This window comes from Emydura macquarii, unplaced genomic scaffold (genome assembly GCF_026122565.2).
Source record: "Emydura macquarii macquarii isolate MOO-44397 ecotype Brisbane River unplaced genomic scaffold, CSIRO-AGI_Emac_v2 contig_1790, whole genome shotgun sequence".
Lineage (NCBI taxonomy): Eukaryota > Metazoa > Chordata > Testudines > Chelidae > Emydura > Emydura macquarii.
Genome location: NW_027131927.1, coordinates 5,743,052 through 5,757,333, shown reverse-complemented (window position 1 = coordinate 5,757,333; position 14,282 = coordinate 5,743,052). Strand labels below are relative to the sequence as shown.

Genomic DNA, 14,282 nt, shown 5'->3' with positions numbered 1-14,282 from the left:
GCCTTTGGGATTGTAGTAAGGAAAGGAGCAATGAGGGGTGGCTTCTTCCTTTAGCCAGATTCCAAGTACCTACGGACTTCAGGAATCACTTGCCTTATTTATTCCATCTGTTGCACAGTTGTGTGGAAAACAGAAGCACCTTTTTAATCTAGTTTTATGCCCCAAGAAATTATTTAGTGATAGTGTTAATTGTTCAGTATTTTCATTAAACAGGTTAACTTCCTATAGAAGATATTTTGCAGTTGCCTCAATGTTTAAGTAAGAACCAGTATTGTCTTGTGCTTAGAGCAGAGGGGGAGTCAGAGGACCCAGATTCTAAACCTGATTCTGCTACTGGTTTGCAGCGTGACCTCTTTCTTTCCCCATCCATAAAATGGTGACTTAGGCCATGTCTGTGCTACAGTGGCACGGCCATAACACCATAGCTGTGTCACTGTTGCACTGTACTGTAGACACTGAGTCTATGTTCAGAATGACGGAGGCAAAATCGCCGCCGCCAGATCGATCTTTCATGATCGATTGAGCAGTCAGTGAGACCTACTCAATCGATCAGGAAGTCGACTGAGTACGTCCACCCCCTCAAGTAGCGTAGCGCTGAGTTCCCGTCAGCTCTGTGCAGTGAGAACAGCACGCAGAAGGGAAGCAGAGCAGTTGACGTCAGTTACGCAAACTACTTTGCGTAGTTTGCGTAACTCCCGTCGACTGCCGCCGAATTGCGCGGTAAGTGTGAACCAGCCCTTAGTTCCTACAGCAACAGAAGGATTTTTTTCTGTTGCTGTAGATAATCTATTTCTCTAGCCCCTACACTGGGGGTTAGTTTGGCATAGCTGTGTGCTCAGGAGTGTGAACTTCTCACACCCCTGATGTGCTCTAACTGTCGACTCAACTTTTAAGTGTAGACTAGACCTAATTCCATTTATCTGTCAGTATATGCTTAACTGCTGATCATTTATAAAGTGCTCTGAGATTCTCTGAGGAAAAGTGGTAGAGAAGCACTAGTCTTCTCTGGGTATTTTTGCAAAGCATATTGCTCGTTCTAAGGAGTAAAAGTGGTGCACCACTTTCCAGTTCTTGTAACATGGGGGTCTTTGCACTTATTCATTTTTTTCCTTGTAGACAGAGACTTCTGTTGCATCCAGATACAATTTGCACAAAGTCACACACTTCTGATTCCACTCCTTGCACTGACATCTTGTTTTCTTTTTGTTTCACTAGGGTTAAGTACTGAAGGCATCTATCGTGTAAGTGGAAACAAGTCTGAGATGGAGAGTCTGCAGAGACAGTTCGATCAAGGTAGTATCTGTTCCTATTGCTGTAATTGGCAAAGAGGTTAGGATGTGGCAGTAACCTAGGAAACAATTCCTTAAATTTACTTAAGTCATTACTTAAGTCTCTAGTCATTGTCCAGTTCCAAGTGATTTATTTTTGTACAGTCTGTTTTGATTCCAGGTCTGGGCCTCTGTAATCACCTTTTAAACTATTACTTGCATTTGGACTGAAAGCTAAGAGAGCTGAGCGTGACCATGAATTTAATTCAGATTAGTTGTAGTGGGCCCAGCTTTCTTTAATATTTGCTCATTGGCTGATTGAGAATTTGCTCTAATTTCTCAAAACGTGAGCAATCAGATAGTGATAATCAAATTATCAACCAGCACTGCTGTAACTGTTGTCATGCTGTGTTGGTACTCTGTTTTTCCCACAATATTTAGCCTATGTCTGCTCTGTTGAAATAACCAAGGTCCTGTGTATGCAGCGCTTCCACAGCTGTAGAATTTGCCACACAATCTACCCCTTAAAGCAGATTTGTAATCTAGAATACAAGATTGGATTTAAAAAAAAAAAAAGATGTTTCTAGACCTCGTGGATGCGAAGATAACTTTGAAAATGTGAAACAAATGTGAATCAATACAAGGTTTTATCTTCTGACTTTACAAACTGCCTCCGACCTTGTCTAGTCTACAGGTAAAAGGTGCATTTTAAATTGTGTCAGCTAACGTGATTTATATATTATTTATAGAATTAATTAGGTACCAGATAACATGGTTTTAAAGGTATTCAACTATATCTAGGCTATGTGGTAAGTGATTTCAAACTATAATTAATTTAGTTTTAAAAACACTTTTTCATAGGGCACAATCTGGAACTGGAATAACCAAATCTGTTTTAATTAATTTATTTTGACACAAGTCGGTGGGTGAACACTCTTCTTTTTGGATTAATCAAAATACAATATTCTTAATCTGAAATAAGTATGTCCACATGCAGATTTGTACCAAAATAAATGAGTCCGAGTTAAAACAGACTGATATTTTGGTTTCAGGTTGTGTAAACAAGCCTATAATTTAATTAAGACTTCAGAGGTGTGAGCTGCTCCATTATCTTAACAGGGGTTAACTCTGAAATGCAAAACAAAGTAATTTTTAACTATGGTTTCAGTGCTGATAATTTTAGGAGAAACATCCAACTGTTGTGTTTAGCCTACAATCCCAAATTGCCTCTCATATCTTTCCCATATGCCAGACGTCCCACCTGTCGTTTACCCAACACCCATTATCTCCTCAGACACCTATTATGATCCAGTTTTGTTCTGTCAATGCACAAATTTCCAGCACATTCAAAATTTTAACTGTTTGTGCAACACTAAATAAATTTAAAATCAAAACAAATACCATGGCGTCTAGCAGACTGATTGTGTTATTTGTGTTCATATTTAACTAAACCTTCATGTTTAAACTTAGATGGGGATGCCAGAGTACCATGCAGAATTTAGGTCCTTGAAAATAAACTTATTTAATCATTGTGTTGTTCATTTTGGAACTGTTTGTAAAGTAACCTGTTATAATGCTTCTAGATTAAGGAATCATGTTAGCCTAGCAAAGGATACACACAATTTAAGAACTGGACAGTTTAGAAAATGAGTTAAAATAGTTTCAGGTGCCCTGCACCCCTTGCCATTTTTTGTACTCCTACAATTAAGCTTTCCTATTTTTTAAAAAATTTTCTTTCTTCTGTTGCTATGTGGAAAACCCATAGACAGCTGGGAAACTAACTGCAGGGGAAACAGTGAAATTGAATAGAAGCAATGTGCTGTCAAATGCACAAAGTAAGCAAAGTGAAAACATCTTTTCTGTAATCTTTCAATTACAGTAATCATAGGTATGACTTGGAACAATTGTAGGGGAAAGGTTGTCAGGCAGTAATATGAGTTTTAAGTTTGCTATGTCCCTTCAAACAGAGTAAGTATTTTCTGACGACACAAGTGAAGAGAAAACACGTTATAACATGTTTGGGTGACAACCAAATTTAACTGCAGTTATTTTTGTAGTGTAGGCAGAACAGATATTCATGACCTTGCAATTCCTGCCTTAGTTTTTAAATGCCTGACATGACAGTGTGGCTCCCAACCCATACTATAATGCTTAAAAATAGGACTTTCTGGCTCTGGGACATGAAAAGCCTATACATTTGGTAGTTTTTATGGTGTGTTTTTGTTGCCTCTGACCTCTGTAGACCATCTTGTCTGACACTTCCCCTTTCCTTCCCCATTGTTCTGTGAATGGTTCAGCTGTTTGTAATTATGAAACTTTGCCACTCCTTGTAGGAATTCTGGTTTGTTATGTTTAAGAGATAAATGCAGATAAATGAAATGACTAATTCCTGCTGTGTACCAGTGTTTAAGCTTCCAATGTTTTTGTAAGTCCTAACATTTTGTTCTTCCAGGGCCCTTGCTGACCATTGGGATCTTATTTATTTCCTGGCCAGGGATGTTATCTGAAAAATCAAACTTAGAACTTTAAACATAGTGACTTAAAACTGAATAAATGTAACTCTAGTCATATGAAAGGTTTAAGGATTTAAATTTACAATGATGTCTACTGCAGGGTGACATGACAGAGCAAAACTCTTATAACAACATCACTTTACATAATTTTTAACATTTTAAAGGTGCCTACAGACATTACATGAATTCACATTTGAGTTTCTTCACCAAAGGTTGCTTTGGGGATGGGATCTGTAAAAAGATAAATAAATTAGCAGAAAAGTATTTACAAACCGCAGGTGGCTTTGAAAAATAGGACAAGGGAGGAATATTAGCCACATCCAAAGGACTCATGGCAGGCAATGTTCTTCGAGTAGTGTGTCTGTGGGTGCTCCATTGTAGGTGTCTGCATCCCAGCGCTGTTGATCGGAGAACTTTGGTAGCAGTGTCCGTTGGACCCAAACATGTGCTGTCTCCCCTCATGCTGTGCCATGAGGCTAGCCGTCCTCAGTTCTTTTTCAAATGCCCCTGGCTAGAGACGGAGCATTTAGCTGTCTGTTAGCAGATCATTAACTTCCCTTTCAGTTGTTAATCTTTACTTTGCACATCTCCCACTTTGCTGCTTTTACCTTTTATTTGGCTGTGCCTAAAAAAAAAAATCAAAAGAAAAGACTTTGTTATACTTCGTGGCAGATGGGGGGGGCGACGGACCCTCCCGGACAAGGATATGCATGCCTGGCTCTCTGGGCTTCAAGTAGTGTTGCACTTGCAGCGAGGTTATCCTGGTTGCAAACAAGCACTCTCAGTGCATTTGCTGTCTGGGCAAGGGCCACAGTCAAAGCAAATGTTCCCTCTGCCCACAGCTCTGACCAAGATCTCTCTCAGACAGAGAGCTTCACCAGAAGATCATCCTTATGGAGGTGGCTCTCCAACCACAGCCCTGGGGCTGGCATGAGTCTTCCCTGCAACCTTCTACATTGAAGGATAGCAGGTCAAAAAGATGGTCAAGGGTCTCTGCTTATAAGTCAAGGAAGAGAGTCGGGGGAGCCTCATTAGTGAGCTCAGGGATAACCAAAAGCGATTTCCATCTCGCTCGGTATCCTCAGAACTGAGACAATTCAGTACCCAGGCCTCCCACCATCCATCCGGCACTGCTGATATGCCCATGGATCCTTTTGGCACAGGCAACAAAGCCGCAGTATGCAAGAACAGGTGGACAATGCCCTAAGATGCTCCTGGTACATGATCTGGTATTGATCCTCCCAGCAACACCAGCCCATTCAGCACTGGAGAGGTCAGCATGAACAAGATCCCGATCACCGGCACTGCCGTCGACACCGGGGTGATGGCTACTAATGCAGTCCCATCAGTCTGAAGATCAGATGGTCCTAGAGGGTCCTGACTGTCCGCACACCAGTACCGGGGCTCCACATCCATGCTGGAGTAGCTCTAGGGATAGTTCCCCTCATCCATACCCAGCCCCACTGTTGTCAAGTGAGTGTTCAGAGAGTGAGCCAGATGAGGCCTCCGTGTACTCTTCCCAGGCTCCATACGGGACCCATTACCAACAAGGTCCAGGGAATGTACCACCAGATGGCACTTCTGCCATCCTGGTATAGGCATCCATGGGCGCCTCCACTAGGCCCCTATCCCGCCACAATGGCCCTGTTGGGATCCCTGGTCTGCGCATTGGCAACCAGCCTTAGAAGCACTGAGTGTGGACCAAGATCTCCCCAGATATGCTCACTCGACCGCAGCATCACGAGTTTCAGTCCAAGATGTGGAGGATCAAGATGAGATCACAGAGGAAGAGGTTGCACCTAAAGTCATATCCTCATCGTCCCTGGACGATACCGTCATTCTGTCACCACCATCTATGGCAGATGACTTCAGACAATTTCAGGAGTGGCAAAAATGGCAGCTGACACCCTTCATATCCCCCTGGAGGAGGTGAAGGACATTTGTTTATGAGCTGATAGACATTTTACATGCCTCAGTTACCTCCAAAATCACTCTGCTGGTTAACCAAGCCATTTCATACCCGGCCAAGGTGATATGGCAAACCCTGGCGAGAGTAGCTCCGACTTGCAAGCAAGCAGACAAGAAATATGTCCCCGCTAAGTTCCATTTTACCCACTTGCCACCCAGTTCCCTTGTGGTCGCTGCAATTAATTCCCGAGGATAGCAAGATCATGCTCAAAACGTGCTGTATGGCAGGGATGGGAAGCACCTGGACCTCTTTGGCGAGAAGGCATATTCGTTGGCCTCCTTGCAGTTTTGAATCACAAATTACCAGGCACTACTATCAAAGTATTACTACACAAACTATAGTAAACTCAGTGATTTTATTGAGAAATTGCCAGGAGCTTCTCAGGACACGTTTAAAGCCATCATCCAAGAAGGACAGTTAGTGGCAAAGACAGCCCTACAATCGTTCCTAGATATGGCCAATATGGCAGCCAGGACTATCACTACGGCTGTGGTGATGAGCTGGGTGTCGTGGCTCCACCTCTCAGGATTCCCGAAAGAGGTTCAGACCACAGTCGAAGACCTTCCCTTCGGAGATGTAAATCTCTTTGTGGAGAAGACCGCAACATTTCTTAAAGGATCCAGGGCAACTCTCAGGTCTCTGGACATTTATATAGCAGGACAAAAAAAGGCATTTTAATGGTCAGTACCAACAGAGACCATACTCAGCCCAATTCATGCCTCAATGCAATTATGAGCCACATATAAAGAGAAATTAATTCTCTAGGCTCAAGCTTTCCGGCCCTCTGCCCAGCCACCTGCCCAGAGACACTTTTGACGGACAGGTTGACGTGTCATGAGACCATTCCTAATTGCCATCTACCCTGTTTGGCCACCATTTGGCAGCGTTCTACAGTACCTGAGTGCATAACCATGGACAAGTAGGTCCAGAAAATCATAGAGCTTGGTTACTCCATCCACTTCAGCTCTCTACCCCCTTCACATCCCCCTTCCCCATCCCTCTTCAGGGACCCTTCTCACAAGAGTCTGCTAAGGGAGGAGATAAATCGCCTCCTATCGCTAGGAGCCATAGAACCAATACCTCAGTATCTTTAAGGCAAAGGGTTCTACTTATTTCCTAATACCCAGAAGGAAAAAAGGGAGGTTGGAGATGGATCTTAGACCTCAGAGCTCCCAAGTTTATCAAAGCTCAGAAATTCAAGAGGGTTACCTTGTCAATGATCATTCCCTCATTGGAAAGGGAGACTGGTTTTCGGCCCTCAACCTATAGGGTGCTTATTTTCACGTCTCAATATTACCAGATCACAGAAATTTCCTGAGGTTCACCCTAGGAAACGATCACCATCAGTACAGAATACTTCCCTTCAGGCTGTCATCAGCCCCGATAGTATTTTCCAAAGTTTTCTCAGTGGTAGCTGCTCACTAACACTTTTGAGGAATTATGATCTATCCCTATCTGGGCGACTGCCTCCTCAGAGCCCAATTGCTACAGGAGGCACACTGAGCCATCGAAGACACAGTACACATGTTCATGGAGGTAGGTCTCCAAATCAGTTCCCAGAAGTCAAGCCTTGCACCTGTCCAGCACCTGAAGTTCATAGGGGCCGACCTAGATTCCCTACAGGCCAAAGCCTTTCTCCTGCAGGACAGGTTCCTATCCTTGTTGTTGCTAATAAACACGGCTAAATGCAGCCCTCAGGTGTAGGCCAGAGTCTGCCTCCAAATCCTGGGGCATATGGCAGCCAGCACTGTGGCGGTTCTGCAGGCCAGGCTTCACATGTGGTGCCTACAGATATACAAGCCAAACAGACAGTCTGCAAAAAACCCCCAAAGTCAAGGAATCCTTCAACTGGTGGAGGAACCCAACCAACATTGGAAAAAGGACTCCCTTTCCTCAGATACTGCTGTTGGCAGTCCTCACTACTAGTGCATCCCTTGTGGGATGTGGGGGGGGGCGCATCTCAACAACTTAAAAGTACAAGGAAAATGGTCACCTTCAGAGATATCCTTACATATCAATCTCTTAGAGTTAAGAGTGGTCAGGAGCACCTGCACTCATTTCCTACCGCACATAACAGGCGCTCTCATAAAGATCCTTACGGACAACATAGCTTGTATGTACTATATCAATCACCAAGAGGGAGCTAGATCACCCTTGCAAATCTCTCCAATCTTGGCATCTATTCCTCATATTCTAGATTATGCCCTGCAGGGCTGTCTCTCTCAGCTCCCTAAAAGTCCGCCTAGCAGCTATCACAGTGTTTTACCAACCTGCAGAAGGGCACTCAGTCCTCTTGCAGCCTACCAGTAAAAGGTTCCTGAAGGGAATAACAAACCTCTTCTGCAATCTCGCCTCCCCATTCCGTCATGGGACCTTAATTTGGTGTTGAAAGGGCTGACAAGCCCCCCTTCGAACCCATGGCCACCTGCTCACAGTTACATCAATTGATGAAAATGACCACTTTAATCACAATCACCTCGGCGAGGAGAATCAGGGAAATAGCAGCCCTAATGGCGCATCTCCCATACACGACATTCTTCTCAGATAAGCTCACACTTAGTCCTCATCCAAGGTTCATTCCTAAGGTTGCTTCACCATTTCACATGAATCAGTCCATTCATCTTCCAGCCTTCTGTCCTAAGCTTCACCGAGACAACATGGAGGCTATACTCCACACACTAGATGTCTGGAGAACCCTGGCACTCTACCTGGATAGGACAAAATCTTTCAGAAAGTCCCCTAGACTATTCCTTTCCATCGCAGAAAGATCTAAGGGCTCAGCTATATCAGCCCACAGTCTTTCTAAGTTGGAGAACTTTGGTAGCACTGTTCGACGCAGTTCAAGGCCCTTCTGGACTTGATCCGTACACAGGCCATGAGATTGATCTCCTCATCTGTTGCCTTCCTTAAAGACATATCCCCCTCTTGGAAATCTGTAGAGTGGTGATGTGGGTGTTGGTCCATACCTTCGCAAAACACTACATGATTATGTGGCACTCTGCTTCTGCTGCCATCTTCGGCTTCACAATACTATCTTTGGTGACTAACCCAAGTCCAAAGTCCCAGCCCTCCAAAAGGGGTACTGCTTGGGAGTCACCTGCAATGGACTACCCATATAGATGCTACTCGAAGTTACTCATTCTGTGCTGTAAGGATGTTTCTTCGAGAGGTGTCCCTGTGGGTGCTCCATTGCCCACCCTCCTCCCCTCTACTTCACAGTTCTAGTGGTTGACTCTGCAGTAGAGAAGGAACTGAGGATGGTTAGCCTACGCGTGCTGGCTAGCCTTGTGGTGCAGCATGGGGGGAGACAGTGCATGTGCGGGCCCAACAGACACTGCTATCAAAGTCCTCCAATCAGCAGCGCAGTGACGCCTACAGTGGAGCACCCATGGAGCCAGATGTCTCGAAGAAACATCGTTATTGTACAGGGTGAGTAACTTCTTCTTGCCTACTGGGGAGGGTAAGACTGGAAGTTAGGACTCCTTTATCCTTTTTCTGGACCTGCCAAATTAATTGCCCCCTCAGAGCTTCTATTTACCTATCAGTCAAATGGATGTCACCTTACAGGATTGGAGTTTCACATAAGAGCGGAGGATGGTTACTCTGTTCTGTGAAAGACGTGGTTTTTAGCTGTTTGTCACATAGGCCCTCTACATTCAGCACTTTCTCTAAGCCTCATTTGTAGCCCTCAATGATTCTGTCTCTTCCCTCTCAGGATCTCATGCGTGTCATTGCTTTACTGCAACAGCTGCATGTCTTGTGTTGGTGAGATTTAACTGTTAAATGCTTTCATTGTAGATCACAATCTAGACCTGGCAGAGAAAGACTTTACAGTGAATACTGTGGCTGGTGCCATGAAAAGCTTCTTCTCGGAATTGCCTGATCCCCTGGTACCGTACAATATGCAGATTGAACTGGTGGAGGCCCACAGTGAGTATGCACAAGGCAATCGAATATACCATTGTTTCCGAGCACAAAGAATCCAAATTTTTCTGTCCATCTGGCATTATAGGAAAGGACTTTCTCCTGTCTGAAATACATCAATATAGTGGCGGAGCACGTCTGCCGGCAGCGTGTCGGCTTTAATTGCAAATTTCCTAGCTTTAATTGACTTAGTCCGTATTGTGTGTTGTCATCATGACAACAGTAATAACTGTCTCTGCTTTGTACAGCATAGAGCAAGAGCTGAGTTAAAAGGCATTTGTGGTGCTTTCTTAATCATACTCTGCCTATAACATCTAGTTCTCTATGATTTGGGTTGCTAGACACTTGGGCACATCTGGCCCCTGGCTTGTCCCAGTACATTGCCCAGGGATGCAGTGGATCCTGAAGTCAGAATTGTTTGGGCAGGTATAAATCCAAAGTTGAAGCCAGTTTCTTTGGAACTCAGTGGGAGAATCCTTAGTCTGTCAGCTTGCTAAACTGCCTGGATGTTGGCCCCTGCACAAGTTTTTCCTTCCTTTTTTAAAATTTCTTTTTCTAGCTGCTCAGAGGGGGCATTGACCCACTGCTTTCACCTGCCAAAAAGGCAGCTGCTACCTTGTAGGGCTGAGCAAGGCTTTCAGTCTGCCTGCTCAGTCAATACATGATCTCCACGAGCAGGCAAACATTGATCTATCCAAAGTAGTCTTTTCACAGCAGAAACCAAGCTGCCACATGAAAACATTGTGTAGCGGTTGGTATCTCCTGTGCCAGGCCTGCAACCCAACTCAATGACTTTATATTTATATCTGGCTCCCCTGTATGAGCTGGGTCCAATGATGCACACTCCTAAAGGATGGTTTTTGACAGTCATTTGGGTCTCTAGAGCATTGTTGCTATTTGCCACAAATAGAGGGAGACGGTGTAATAAACAGCACACTGTCTGTTAATGTCTTAATGTTCCGTATGTAGCTTTTTCTTCTTAGATCAGCTTGAGTTTATAAATACTTGGGTTTCTAGACACTAGTTGACAGTCCAGTGGGCTGAAAGTTTCTGTGAATGGGTTAATGTTAGGGAAGAGAACAGTGGTTTGAGGGCATCTAATGCTAGCAATAGAAATACTGAGGAAAGGATTAAATGGATTCATTGAGTAGTTGCCTCCTTCAGTACACTTTTCCCTCTTCCCCTATCCTTAAGATAAAGCTAGTGTAGGGCTGTTCACATGACCAGTGCTTGTAGAGATAGAGCCTTTAGTATACTGCATATTATGCTAGGAAAGCCATATATTCAACTGGAAAATAGAGCTCTACTAGCAGTAATGTTTAGGGGCTCACAGCCTGTTGGAAGCAAATAGATTTGCTAGTGATAGCCTTGCCACAGCACCATCTAGAGGTAGAAAGGATAAAGGCATACTAAAGAATTCCATTGTGTGAGGCAATTGCTGACACTGCATCTTTTGTTGGCTTTTTTTGACTTAAGAAATCTTGACCAAAAAACCCAAGTCATTCTAGTTCAGCAGCCTTTCTAGAACACGCGTGTCATCCCAGCTGATTCGGCTGTGAAGACAGCATATTAAAACAGCAAGAGCTTGGGGTAGATTTAATTTCCCTTTTCATTAGTGTGCTTCTTATTGCTCCGCCCCTTTCACAGGTATTCACAGCGTGTCTACGTTTGGTAGAGGCACAGCTCTGTGCATTCTAATTTACAGTACTTATGCGCAAGGGCTAAGCAGAGCAATGAAATGAGGTATGTAAGACAAATGTACACACACAAGTAGGAATTTAGCTATACAATTCAGTGGAGGGAAAAATGCAAATAAGTATTAAAAGGCTGATAATTTAAACGAATAACACAGATTCTCACAGTGGCTTTAACTCATTTCCCTTGTGTATATTTCATATTCATTTTAATTACACTCTCCATATCCAGGCACCTCACAGTAATAATGAATTATCCTGACAGTCCCTGTGAGGGGTAGGGGACCTTTGTTACCTGGTACTGCTGAACTGCTTTTAACAGCAGTGGGATACTTTTGTCCCAGAACCTTAGTACAGAGAGAGCCATCATTGGAATGGCAAATACATAACCAGAACAATGTTTGACATGCCTCATTGGCTTCAAGGAGGGTGCCAAGTACATCCAAAAGATACCCTTCCTGGAGATTTAAAAGGCTGGTCTTTTTTTTGAGGAAAACATAAAACACTTGTCTGTGAAATCTGATAAACATTCAGGTATTGAGCTGGGCTTGACGGTGGGAATCCAGGGAATACCATTGTCAGTTGCCAGTTCAGTGTAGTGGAAGTTCGTATTTTCCTTCCATTTAATTCCTTTTGAAAGTTTTTTTATCAAAGGCCAATGGTTTGGAGAGAATTCTCCAAATCACCAAGAGCTTGTGTACATGCAGAGTAGCACTGGTTTTACAGATGTGATTCTCAAGCAATTGAGTTAAACTGGTGCAAAAGGTGTGGACATGCTTATTTCAGCTTAAACTTCTCTTCACCAACTTTTGCTCCAATTTTCTAAGTCCTCCCGAGTACCAGTTCTTTTCCTCTGACAGCCTAATGCTCCACTACTGCCCATTCTGGTCTCATTGGTTTTCAACCAACCTGCCTTCCACAAAGGTTGGCTGGGTTGGAATCATACGCTAGAGATCAGGGACAGTTACTAGCAGTGATGAGCACAACTAGCAAGATGTATAGAGTCCTGCTTGTCTCCTTGCTGCAGGGTACGCTACATGTATTAGTGCCCCTAGCTTTCCCTTAAAGCCAGCCAGTTCCCAGGTAAGCTATCTATCTGGGAAATAACCAGGTTCCAAAGAGTTAGGTCACATCATCTTAGGTGCCTCTACCTTTCAACACCAGAGCAAGATCTTCTGAAACAGGTGGAGAAGACTGATGATTTGGAGCAGCAATGGGTGACTGCTCATATCTAAAACTTCAGGTAGATTGGAGAGGATGAGGTTATTCCCAGAGCAGGATAAATTTGGGTAATCTTTCTGTAAATTCTCTTTCCCCTTGATTGTGTTTTACGTTGTTGAGTGGTGTATAAGGGGAGGAAGGCTCAAGCTGTCTCCTTTATTCTGTAGAGCTGCTTGTACACTATGGATGATAGAATATGGTGGGGATGCCAATGCTCTCTGTCCTTGAAGGAGAGTGAGGGCTCTGGAGACCTGTTGTTCAGGATACTCAGGATAGGGAAGTATGTAGTACCAATGCTGCTTCCACACTTTCCCTCCTCACCTTGGAATAGGAAACATTAGGGTACAAGGCCAGATCTTGATGCCTTCAAAAGATGGAGATCATTGCCTGTGTTGTCAGCCCCCTGACTTATGTCAGCTTGCAGCCCTTCCCCTCCCCCCTGCCCTCTCTGAGCGTGTCTAAATGAGACACCCAGAGCTATAGCAGCCTTCAGTATCAGTCTACGGTCTGATGTGTAGGAAGAGACTTACACAATTGTAATAAGGACGTCTCCCCTTACAAGTGTTGAATATAAAAAATACCAGCCTGGTGCTCAAGCTTTCCTCCCTGTTCATCCAGTGTCAGGATGCCTGTTTTATCTCAGTGTGCCCAGTGTTTGTTTTATAATGCATTACTCAAAGATATATACACAGCTCTATTTGACTGCTTTTCTAGGCCACGTGCTGGATGGAAAAGGAAGATCCGAATGTGGTAATTATGTTCCCCAAGGACAATGCTGCAGTACACGAAGGATGATGTATTCTTTGTAGGGAAGTCTTATTAATTTAGCTATGAATCTGCTCCCTCACTGTTGCACACTGGAGGACATGCAACCAAGTGGGATGTAGCACTTCTCCAGATTCAGTGATGTTTGTGTTTAAAACGTGAATCTATCCTACATCATCTGTGGCATAACAATTAAGTGCACATGGCTTTAGGGTTAGCTGCTGGTGGTACTTTTGGATTGAACATAGGATAACAATTGTCTGAGCAGATTCCCTATGATGCTTGGCTCCTCTTTGGAGAAGACACAGTGGGGTTCATATGCATATGCTTGAGCAGGTTCTTTTGCTGCTGGAGGCCCTTGAGATGTATTTAATCAGCTAATCAAAGGCTCATGAGCATGTCACTTCCTCAGAAATTCCTGATTCTGATCACTTTCCTTTTGACAGAAATTAATGACAGAGAACAGAAGCTATTTGCGCTCAAAGAGGTGCTGAAGAAATTTCCCAAGGAGAACTATGAGGTCTTCAAATATGTCATCTCTCATTTGAACAAGTATGTACTAGATCTGTATGACCATGGATGGCGGTTGGATACGTAGACTGTCACCTTTATTCCATGAACAGCTTCTTAACATAAGCTACGTACAAAGCATGTTAACGCTATTAAGCTAATGTTGACTTATTAGCAGCTATAATAGAGTAGGGAAGCAGCCTGGAGTGAATTTGTTCCCTGGCAGTTGTCCCAATTCAGCAGGCATGTAATTTATCAGAGGGCTAATTAAGTTCCGTAAATGTTGTTGCTGCACCAAAACTAGCAGAACTGTGTGGCCAAACTTACTTTAGACCCACCCCTCTCCAACTCCATTAGTTTCTGGTCAGCATATCACTCACTTCTGGATTTGTAGGGTCACTTCTGGTGCAGCAGAGTT

The 14,282-nt window shown here is 43.8% G+C and overlaps 1 protein-coding gene across 3 annotated transcripts in view; it reads left to right on the top strand.

Annotated features, from left to right (window-relative positions):
* Positions 1 to 14,282, top strand: part of ARHGAP35 (Rho GTPase activating protein 35) — a 103,875-nt gene that overhangs the window by 86,548 nt on the left and 3,045 nt on the right. For all 3 annotated transcript variants that reach the window (XM_067556784.1, XM_067556782.1, XM_067556783.1), the window contains 3 exons: positions 1,216 to 1,293; positions 9,549 to 9,680; positions 13,801 to 13,906. In XM_067556784.1, coding sequence (XP_067412885.1) covers positions 1,216 to 1,293; positions 9,549 to 9,680; positions 13,801 to 13,906 — 316 coding nt within the window. The remainder of the gene's footprint in view (positions 1 to 1,215; positions 1,294 to 9,548; positions 9,681 to 13,800; positions 13,907 to 14,282) is intronic.